We start from the raw sequence: 11,561 nt of genomic DNA on the forward strand, positions 1-11,561 counted from the left end.
AAAGTGTGTTTGGGAGTGTGGTTGTAATTGTTTTTTAAAGTGTTTTTCATTCAAACAAAGTATGCCAATAATGTTTTTTATTTTATAAAAATTATTTTTAAAATTAACACATTAAAATAATTTAAAGACATCAAAAATATATTAACTCAAAGCAAAAAAATTCAATTTTTTTTTAAAATATTTTTAAAACACGGTGTCAAACACACCCTTAATGGATGGAATGACACTTGACAAGTAGTGCGCTTGGTTGAAATGGTGATGATTTTCTATTGTAGTTTTTTAAGCGTATAAAAAATTTTCAATTAGATTTTCATGTCATAAATTGATATTTTTACATTACATAATTTTTATTTTTCAAAGCATTCAGGCTATTTGTTTGTGATATATAAAAATAAGATATTTTTCATATATTGTTTTAACACTTGAGTAATGAAGATTTATCATGCATATTAGTTTTTTTATATTTTTCAATGACTGGGAAGAGAATGTATCCATGCATAAGCTTGGAGAATACGAACTTAGGAAGAACAGGCTTATTCTCGTTAAAAAACATATTTTAGTTAGAGGCATACTAGGTAGTTAAGCTGTGGGACAGAGCAATTTTGTCTTTTCAGTGATTAAAAAGAATGTGCTGGCACTGTAAGTGTTTACAAAAATAAAAATAAAAATTGAGTTTGTGTGAGGAAAACTTAATGCATATTACTAAAATAAACTGAGAATCTAATGCGAAAAAAAATATAATTCTTTACATGCAATGTTCTTTATCTAATTAATGAGCACTCAAAATAATCATAATAAATTAAAAAATAGTGGAAGATTTGCAATAATAATTACCACACCGGACATGGTGAGCATATAAAATAAAAACTTGCTTGAGAATAGAGTAAAAATAAAAATAAAAATATTATGATTAATAAAAAATTTATTTGATTCAAAAATATATGACGAGAGAATGATTATATTAAATAGAATATATTGTTATTCTAAAATATCCTACTTAAAATAAATAATATTATTAATTTTATTTTTTATTTCTAACAATTTATTTTGTCTAATCTATGGATGGTGTATCTTTAAGGTGATGTCTAGCGGTTTACCATTGTTTTTGAAGGTCAAACCTATATATTTTATGGTATAATTCATTTTTATAGCTCATAGTTATTATATTTGTTTTCCCTTGTGTTTTGTCATCTTAAGCCCTGTTTGATTAGCTTTTAAAGAGGGCAGCACGCTCCTTTTGTCATTTGGTCTGCGACGCTTTGCCACTTCTCTTTTTGGTCAGGGTGAGTTGGGATTCTTGGGTTTCGTTCACTTTCTTTGATGGACTAAAGCTTCTCTTTTTTTGTCTTTTCCATTTTCTGTTTTTGTTTGCTGATCCTTGGACATTTTTCCACCTTCTGGTTCGATTTTGCAGCCGTCTCTTCCTCTGTTGTTTCAGTTGATGCTAGCTTTCGTTTTCTTTATCGTTATGCTAGCTGTGTCCTTTTTCATTTTGTCTTACTGGTTTTTCAGGCTTGGCTTTCCATCTATTTGTGTCTGGGTTGGCAGGGTTCCATTTGTTTTTCTTCGCCCGACTGATTCTACCGTGGATGACCTGCTCTGCCTGGTGTTCTTTCCTTTCTTATTGCTTCATTTTATTTGATTTGGCCATCTTTTCATGTTGTGCTATACTTTTCTTGTTCTTTCCTATGCTGTTGCACCCGTTGTTTTTTATCTTCATGTTTTTTCCTCCTGTTTTGCTGAGCATGATGTGTGTTGTCTGTTAAGATGTTTGATGCTTGGCATCTTTTTTAGCTGGTGCTTTTGTTGCGAAGGCTGGTTCTCCTCCTGCCTTATGGTATGTGGCTTTGCCACAGTTGATGTAATTGATCCGTTTCCCAGTAACAGCCCCCTTCTAGGTTATGGCTGTGTGAATGCAAGCATGTTTCGTGGCCTTCGGCAATGTGAGCCATTTTTTAGCTAAGATTTTTTATTTAGCTGGGAGTGTTAATATGCTGGCCACACGTTTGCCAGCAATGGATAACCGTGATTTTAATGTCTAGTGTGCTAGGAGAGTGGCCTCTGTTAGCCATCCAGATTAGGGCCTGTGCGTGTGAAGCTTGAAATCTCCCTGCAGATTTATTTTCTGGATTGTGAATTTGGCTGGGAGTGTCGATATGCTAGCCATCATTTCAAAAGTATCTTTAAAAAAATTTAAATTTTTTTTTTTTTTTTATAAATTAATATGTCTTTTTTTTATGTGTTCATCTTAAAAATTATTTTGAAAAATTAATATGTCTTTTTTCTATGTGTTCATCTTAAAAATTATTTTGAAAAAATAAAAAATATTATTATTATATATTTTAACATAAAAAATTATTTAAAAAGTAATCATAACCACTTACAAACATGCATACCAGGAGGGTTGCTTCTTTAGCCATCCAGAGTAGAACCAGTATGCGTGGAGCTTGGAATCTCCGTGCAGATTTTTTTGTTGGGTTTTGTGTTGGTTTATGCGGTGCTTATGTTGTTTTGGGTGCTTAGCTTAGCTGGGAACCTTTTGTTGCTGCTGAGCTCCTCTTTTCTTCCAATCTTTTGATTCTTTGAGGCTCAGTGTCATTTGGCAGGGGGGCTCTCAGCTAAGCTCGATTCTGTTGTGTATGTTAATCTAGACTGCAAGTGGAGAAATTATTTTGTTGCTTTATAAACAGCAGCTATTTCAGTTCTTTTCCTTCGCTTATGAATGTGAATTCATCTTTGTTCGATGTGTTTGACAGGGCCCTCTGATTGTCTTTGCTTGAACACCTTTCAAGCTGCTGGGCGTTCCTCTTGGTTCAGCTTGGTTCACATTGCCGTGAGCTTCTTTTATGCTTTAGTTGTAAGGTGTTGCCGCCTTCTTTTTTGTTGCCTCTATTCCATGCCTTTGAAGGACACCTTTGTTCTTTCTTTTCATGCTCTTTCAGTCTTTTTGCTTGGTTGCATTTTCCTCTTTCAGATTTCTGTTGTTCCCTTCATTTACATGCTTTTTTCATGCTTGACATTTTTTCACCTGCCAGCCACCTACAATATTTTGTTCATTCACCGGCACTTGCTTTTATTACGTGCAGGAAATCTGTGTAGCATTTCATTCCTTTCTGCCTCTCAGAAGGCTTCTTGAGATTAATTCGATAACGTGCTTTTACTGTTTTCATTTATGGTTTTTCCATGGCTGTTATAAAATGCACCTTCTCACTCTTGCCTGTATTGTTAACTGTTAATCATAACTTACTTAACCATCATGAAAACTGGTTGTTGATGTGTTAAGCTGTAGAAGAACAACAGGTCACAGAGAAGCAACGAGATTGTATCTCAAATGACCATACTGCAACAAACTAGCTACCCAATATTCAAAGTTTTGAAATCAACAAGATTGTATCTGTTTAAGTTGAATTTTAAACTCGTGTGATATACATGCAAATATGTGGGATAGCAGTTAGTATTATTTTCTATTTAAACTCTCTATAAATACACATACACATAGTAATACAAGAGAACATTACAGCATTTTAGCATTCTTCTTCACAATTATATCTCTACTTACATGGTATCAGAGTCCTTAAAAAGACAAATGACAAACGACAAACATCTTTTCTTTTTTAAATTCTAAATGGCCTGCTCAACCTACTTAAACTCCACTGCTCCTGCTAATATACCACCCTTCTCCAATCTTCCATTTACTATAAATGTTAAAGTACACTCCTCCAGCTATCCTGTATTTGTAGCTTAAGCTTTACTATACGTCAGAGGTCACAACCTTTATAGTTATCTTGATGGCACAATCTCCATTCCAAAGAAATAGATTTCTCTAACTACACCGGTGTCTTTCAAAAATTTCCAAATCCTTAATATCATTAATGGCTTCGTCAGGATTCCTTAATCCTAGCCACCATCAACTCCTCCCTCACAGAAGATGAAAATGTACTCACTCAAGTTATGTCCTACACGTTGTCCTACATCACCTCTCATGAGGTATGGCTTGCATTTAAGCGCGACTTCTCCTCCGTTACTCGTGCTAAAGTGATCCAAATTCAAACTCAATTAACTAATGTTAGAAAAGGTGCGCTGACAACTAATGCATATTTCCTTTTTATCAAAAGAATGGCTAACGAGCTTGTCCTTGCTAAACAACCTCTCACAAATGATTATATTATCACTTATGTTCTTGCAAGACTTGGTTAGGAGTATGATTCCCTGGCCTCCACAGTTACCTCAAGACTCAATCTTGTCAATTTGGAGGAAATTTACACTCTACTTCTCATATGTAAATCACTGATCAATCATAATAATTAACCTCTTCAAATTGCCGCTTCTGCCAATCTGGTCACCACATAACTCCAGTAGCACACCCACCAACACGAAGCCTTTTAATATTCCAATTGTAATCGCGGTAACTATCGTGGTCGAGGACGTGGAGGATGTTCTCACTTTCATGATTCCAGCCAATCAAACTCTGTTATATGTTAGGTATGCCTTAAACCAGGACATAGTGCTCACAAATGCTATCATCGCTTTGATTTATCTTATCAGGATCAAAGATATTTTCATGCATGTTGGTGGGTAACACCGGTGTCTTTCCAAAAGATTTTCATGCATGTTGGATCTATTTACATCCATTTGATCATCATAAGCTTGATTTTTTATCCAAAAACTGCATTTTTATTAGGTATAGTATTGGTCATCGAGGTTACGAATGTCTAGATATCTCAACATGAATAATTTTTTTGTCCCGTCGCGTTGTCTTTAAAGAAAATCTCTACCCATATACCAAAACTAAACAAATCAATCTTTCATCAAATACTAATTCCATTTCTCTACCATCCAATCTCAATTTATCTTCTGCTAGTTCTTCTTTTTCTGCAAATGACCCTTCAACATCTATTACACCAAGCAATCTGAATATGGTCTCCTCATCTAGTCTTTCACATGATCATTGTATTGATTTGGGCTCTCCTGTAGTGGATATCACTCAGCCTTAAAATGATGATAGTCTACCCCAAGCTCTTTTACCTTCTCCATCTGCTCCACCAAAACAATATACATAAGCCTAAACTACCATTTGATTCCCATGTCAAATATCTCATTCCTAAAGCCTTTCTGGCCACATTCTAAACACTAGAATGAGAATTAACTTGCTACACAGAAGCTGTTAAAAATCCAAATTGAAGAGCTGCTATGAATAAAGAGTTTAATGTATTACAACAAAATGGAACTTGGAATTTAGTTCCCAAACCAACTAGTGCTAATCTAATTGGATGTAAGTGGGTATATTGGATCAAAAGGAAAGCTGGTGGTGATATTGAAATATTTAAAGCAAGACTTGTAACCAAAGGTTTTCATCAACAAGAAGAAGTTGATTTTAACGAGATGTTCAATCTTGTGGTGAAACCAACAACAATAAAATTAACTCTATCATTAGTTGTATATTGTGGTTGGCATCTTAGACAAATTGATATCCAAAATGCTTTTCTATCTGGTTACTTCCACGAAGATGTTTACATGGTTTAACCTCTCGGTTTTGTTCACTTTTTAATTCCTAAACCATGTTTACAAATTGGACTTGTGATTGGGGCATTGGTAAGTATAGGTTGCTGATAGTGACGAGTATAAAACTACTTGTGTGACGAGGTATGGCTCATACGAGTTTTTAGTTATGTCATTCAGCCTAACAAATGCTCCAGCAACATTTTACAATCTAATGAATGATATGTTATATAATTTCTTAGATAATTTTATGGTAGTCTACTTATATGCCATTGTAATCTATAATTGAGGCATAAAAGATCATGTAACTCATTTTTCTAAAGTCTTAAGTAGATTAAGAGAATATGAATTGTTTGTGAAAAGAGAAAAGTGTGAGTTTGCAAGGACTAAAATTATGTTCTTAGGCCATTTGATTGGAGAAGGATAGGTGAAGATGGATCCATGAAAGATTCAAGCCATTATTAAATGGTCAGTACCAAAATCAGTCCCAGAACTGAGATGATTTTTAGGGTTTGCAAACTACTACAAGCGATTCATTGAGGGCTATACAAGAAGACAACTCTTTTCTCAAATCTTCTAAAGAAGAATCGGAGATGGGAATGAACATTTGATTGCCATTAAGCTTTTCAGAAGCTAAAGACAACAGTAGTGTCAGCTCTAGTTTTGGGGCTGCGTCATTTAAAGAAGCCATTTGAAGCGCATACCGATGCTTTGTATAGGGCCATTGGTGGAGTGCTTGTACAAGAGGGGTATCTAATTGCTTTCAAGAGTCAGAAGCTAAATGACGCGGAACAAAATTACTCCACATATGAGAAGAAGGTGACAATAGTAATGCATTACCTTGACATATAGAGAGTATATATGTTAGGGCTGAAATTTATTATCAAGACTAATAATATTACTAACATATTTTTCAGGAAACAAAAGAAAGTATCATAGCAACAGGCTCGATGGCAGGAATTCTCGGTCGAAAATGATTGCATATGGGAGCACAAACTAGGAAGCCACAATCAAGTTGCGGATGCACTCAACAGACACGAGGTAATTATTAATATTCTTGCTATTGTTCAAGTAAAGTCGAACATATTAGGTTGACTTTGTCAAGCTATTGGGGAAGACACAATGTATAAGAAGATGGTTAAGCTTGTACGAGAATGGATAATATAAAGGTATTGGTTGGAACAATACTAACTCTATATAAAGCAGGGTTGAATCTTCGTACTAAAAGGAGAGGTGCAGAAATATTTAATAAGTCTGCAGTGGGTTGGACATCCAGGTAGGAAAAGGATGGTTGCTCTCTATCGTAGACTTATTATTAGCTAAAGATGGAGGACAACGTAGAAATTTACATCAGAACTTGTCTAATGTGCTAACAAGACAAGACTTTACGGTAGCGAGAGGCAAGTTTGCTACAGCCACTGCCAATTCCAAACAAGCCTTAGGTGTATGTTTTAATGGACTTCATAGTTGGGTTTCTGAAGGTGGATGACATAAACATTATCATGGTTGCCATAAAAGGATTCATCAAGTATGCGGTGTTTGTGGCTGCCCTGATGGTGTGTACAGCTGAAGTGGCTTCTGAATTATTATATTGTAACGTGGTGAAGTATTTTGATGTACATTTTGACATTATAAGTGACACGACCAAAAGATTGATGTCTTCTCCCAAGTGTAGGAGTGTCGAAGTAATAAATAACCCGGCAAGACCGGGGTCGAACCACAGGGAGGTTAATTGTACAAATTATAAACAACAATTATAAACAACAATAATAACAATAACAATAATAATAATAATAATACTAATAACAATAATAATAATACTAATACTAATAATAATAGTAGTAGTAGTAGTAGTAATAATAATAATAATAAAGAAAAAGAAGGAGAAGAAGATGAGAACTTTAAGAAGGAATATTAATGTAATGATTAAATAATGATAATAACAAATGTCAAGGTTAGAGATTCTACTAATGGTATGTCAAACAAGTATAATATAAACTCTTATTATTCAATTGGAAACCACATATAAAGGAGGTTCCAATCAGATTATAGATTGTTAATATGATTACATTAGTCATCTTATTCGATTAATGCTAATACTTGTAAATCTCGTCAAGCATTCATGATTATAACTTATGTTAACAACAAATCAAGTTCCTTTCATAGCTCAGGTGTCGGTTATACCATACAGTATGAACTATGAAAGTGCCAAGCATTTGTTGTACCAAATGTTATACAATATAAATCAAGATTAGTTATTTAACAAGCAAAGTATTAAAGAGTGAACAAGATAACAAATATAAAACATGTTAGTATCAAACATTAAAGTCCATATTAAGTTTACATTATATTTATTCTTACACCATTAGTGTAACCTTTTCACCTTGACATAACTAACTTAGCTAGACATAATGAAAGAAAGCAAAATAGATAAACAAAATAAGAACATAAAAGTTAACTAAGTAAAGGAAAGGAAATGAAAGGCATAAACTTAATATTAATGAAAACAAAGCATAAAAAATACAAAGAGAGAAAGGAAGAGCATGATCTTGATCTGAACACCAAGATGCCTAAATGCATGGCAAATGCCTCCTTTTATAGGCCAAAATTAGGAACTATTGATTTGATGACTAATTGATAAGTGGGTGGTCAACTCTTGACTTGGTGACAATCCTTATCTTCTCTTGTCTACCCAAAACGTCATTGATAACGTCAAAATTGGAGCCACTCAAAAACATGAAAGTTGTAGGCAATTGTCTCAGCTATCTTGTGTAACAAATTCAGCTCATTTAGACTTCTAGAACTCCAGATATGGCCAAAATACTGAATAGTACTCGGGCTGGAGGACAAATTCGGGCTTCTCTGTTGTTGCTACAATTTGGACTTGAAAATGACCTTTTTAGATCTTGAGCTCCATATGAAAGTTGTAGGACTATGTCTTACCTTTCTATCCATATAAAATGGACCTAGATCTGAAATTCATAGCTCTAAATATGACCTAATTACCGAACAGTGTTCCGGTTTGGATTGCACCGACATCTCTTTTTTAATTTTGGTCATCTCTTTGCCCTTGCAATTTAAGTTCTTAAAGTCATCAATCAATCCTTTCATTTATGTGATAAGCCTGCATTTAAAATGAACATTTACCACAAATTAAAGGTATCTTATATTATTAGATATATTATTATAAAACATGCTTTAGTTAAGGAGTTATTGATACTTCAAGTGCAAAATGATGATATAAAATCATGATAAAAATGCATTTTTAAGTACTAATCAATAAGCGATCACGATGTGTGATTCACAGGTAGATTCTGGACAACATTGTTCAATATAATGGAAACAAGGCTAAATTTTTTTATTGCCAATCATCTGCAAACTTATGGACAGACAGAAATGATAAATGCTATCTTGGAGGAATATTTAAGACACTACATGACAACGATGTAGCGAAACTAGTTGGAGTTGCTAGATAGTGCGCAATTTTGCTATAATCCTCAACAATAGAAGTAAGTCCATTTAAGATGGTTTTGGGAGCACAACCCCAAACTCCTACCAAGATTGTAGTGCAAATATAGGGTAGGAAGAGTCCAGCGACGTACAGGTTTGCGATGGAGAAACAGGAATTGTTTGAACACACTCAAGATAGCTTGCGTAAGGTAAGGAAAAGAATGCTCAAATATGCCAATCAAAAGTGAAGATTGCTGGAATTCAGCGTGGGTAACAAGGTGTTGCTCAAGTTAACTATGCAAATTTATAAGAAAATTATAGGGAAAACAAAGCACTAAAGATTGGTGCCAAGGTACGATGGACCTTTCAAGATCATCAAAAAGGCAGGGTCTGTCGCTTATAGATTGAAGCTGCCCAACCAGCTAAAGCTTTATCCTACTTTTCATGTAAGTTACTTATGGCATTTTTATGAAAACCACAAGGATCCGAAAAGAAGTAAGTCACAACGAGCTCCTCCTACTATTGACAAACAGTTTGACGATGGTATCGTCAAGATCATGGATCATCGTCAACTCGACCAACATAAAAGAATCAGCCAACAAAATTTTTGGTAAAATGGAAGAAAAATAAAGAGGTTTCATGGGAGAAGGATACAGATTTGTAGCAATTTGAGGATCAAGTGCAAGACTACCTCATGTTTATTCCAACGAGGATGTCAAACTCTTCTAGTGGGGGTGGTTTGTTAAGGCTCTAGGTGTAAGGACGCGCCAATAAAAGCACACTGTCTAGAATTCAACAGCGATGGCCAGCGACAGCCTTGCATAGGTAGAGATGAATTTGGCAAACAGTGTACAATGGTTTATACGAGTCTTTGAGCTTGTGACTTGGCATGAACATAGGGACATATATCATGGGCCTTCTAAGTTAACAACTGACACAACAGAAACTAGCAATTAGGACTGCCAGAACATAGGTGAAGTGGCAACATTATGGGGGCAGAACGTGGGAGCATAATTGGGGTGGTCTCCAAGCTGTTGAGATCATGGGATCATGGGAGAGTAACCGCCCCATCACTTGCTAGAAAATATACCACTAAGATCATAGAGAACATGGGGGAGAAAGTACTCTATTTATGTTCTAAAAAATAGGAATCATAGGTGAGCCTTACAACTCACATATCTGTCTATAAATAGGCTGTAAAGTCTTAGCTGTAGAGCAAGTGAATTTTGTGCATATTACACATACTTTTATTGTGTAATCCTTTATTGATGAGATAAATAAATGTTGAAAGTTATTCTCGTATTATCAATGTACTTATTTGTGTTTGTTCTTTGTTTATAGTGAGATAATTGTGATAATCTTTTTTAGTGAGGGAAACACATGATAATAGAAAACATGAGCAAAAAGATAAGGCAATTACTTAGTCTTATGAGCCATACCTCGTAGTTTTATGCTCATGAATGTTAGCAACCCACACTTGCCAAGCAATACATCACAAATCTAATTTTGTGAAAATAGAGGATTTGAGGAGAAGTTCATCGTCGTTAGCATCAGTTGATCACCCCAATAGACCTTTAACTAGAGAGCATGGTGGTGTTATGAGGTGGCCTGAAAATTTCTACGGACCAAGGGAACAACGTAAGCCAAACTGTGAAGGGACATGCCGACCAGCAAATAGCTTGTCTGCAAGAGCAATGCAGCAGAGTATCTTTGGCAGCATGGTATGTTCAATTAACATCTATTTGCAAAGATATGTTTCGAAGCATCTTTTGGGATCATTGCTGGTCAAAAAATGGATGTCTGGAATTTTTATATTGGTGCATGCAGGCTCGCTGGCTTTATTGTTTAATAAATTAACCATCCAGGCAACCATGTGATGGAGCTCAATATTGTGCCTCCATGCTATGAAATCATGTAACAGGGAGCTCGAAATTATGGCTTGTTTCATGCCCACAGCTTTTCCAGTAGCCGAGCAACGGCCTGTTCGTCTTTATGTTTCAAAGATGTTGTTGAAAAAAATTGAAATAAAATTAGGGCTATTTTTTTTTATTTGAATCCCACATGTCACCTTTATTTTTTCAAGAAAAAAAGGTTGATATATAATAGTTTTCTTGAAAATGCAGGTGCTACAATGGACTCTTCAACAACCACATATGACAATGTTTACTACAATTTGCTCCTCCAGGGAAATAGTCTTTTCTCTTCAGATCATGCTCTGCTCTCAACAAGAGAAAGCAAGGCATTGGTTTCGAGATTTGCTAGCTCCAAAGTGATGTTTGAAAAAGCTCTTGTTGGCGAGCCTACTATCCATCAAAATATTGTTTTGTAATTCTTATTCCATGCTGTGTGTGATTTCATTCTTTTTAAGGGATCAAAGTTAATCTGAAGCTATTGTTTGCGAGCTTGCCTGTCTGTTCGATCGATATTTCAGTGAAAGGAATTCCTTTGTCTCTGTTTTTCCTTCTCTCTGTTCCTGCATCCGGCAGAGATTTTTCAACCTCTTCATGTCCATCACTTCACTAATGGAATAATAAAATGCTCACAGACCCAATAACATCATGTTAAACGATATAAATATTATATATATATATATATATATATATATATATATA

General features: G+C 34.8%; 1 protein-coding gene across 10 annotated transcripts; it reads left to right on the plus strand.

Annotated features, from left to right (window-relative positions):
* The first annotated feature begins 1,197 nt into the window (after positions 1 to 1,197).
* LOC105124525 (uncharacterized) lies at positions 1,198 to 11,405 on the plus strand. Of its 10 annotated transcripts, none has more exons than XR_842061.1 (3): positions 1,198 to 1,283; positions 1,513 to 1,606; positions 2,757 to 3,543. XR_842061.1 is itself a non-coding variant. In XM_011024570.1 (3 exons), exons 1-3 carry the CDS (start codon positions 6,483 to 6,485, stop codon positions 11,220 to 11,222), a joined length of 411 nt encoding a protein of 136 aa, XP_011022872.1. In that variant the 5' UTR covers positions 6,477 to 6,482; the 3' UTR covers positions 11,223 to 11,405. The 10 variants fall into 10 exon arrangements, 1 of the variants encoding a protein (XP_011022872.1); XR_842067.1 differs by lacking the exon at positions 1,198 to 1,283 and adding an exon at positions 11,073 to 11,405 and having other exon boundaries at positions 1,290 to 1,606; positions 2,757 to 2,862; XR_842068.1 differs by lacking the exon at positions 1,198 to 1,283 and adding an exon at positions 11,073 to 11,405 and having other exon boundaries at positions 1,290 to 1,606; positions 2,757 to 2,857.
* Positions 11,406 to 11,561: the final 156 nt, after the last annotated feature.

Source organism: Populus euphratica, unplaced genomic scaffold, assembly GCF_000495115.2.
Source record: "Populus euphratica unplaced genomic scaffold, PopEup_1.0 scaffold35.1, whole genome shotgun sequence".
NCBI lineage: Eukaryota > Viridiplantae > Streptophyta > Magnoliopsida > Malpighiales > Salicaceae > Populus > Populus euphratica.

Bases quoted from the DNA above. Each gene is read 5' to 3' on its own strand.
- LOC105124525 (XM_011024570.1), top strand. From the start codon at position 6,483: ATGGGAGCACAAACTAGGAAGCCACAATCAAGTTGCGGATGCACTCAA. The intron at 6,541-10,467 runs GTAATTATTAAT...TTGTGAAAATAG, and splicing joins ATGCACTCAACAGACACGAG to AGGATTTGAGGAGAAGTTCA. The intron at 10,671-11,072 runs GTATGTTCAATT...TTGAAAATGCAG, and splicing joins AGAGTATCTTTGGCAGCATG to GTGCTACAATGGACTCTTCA.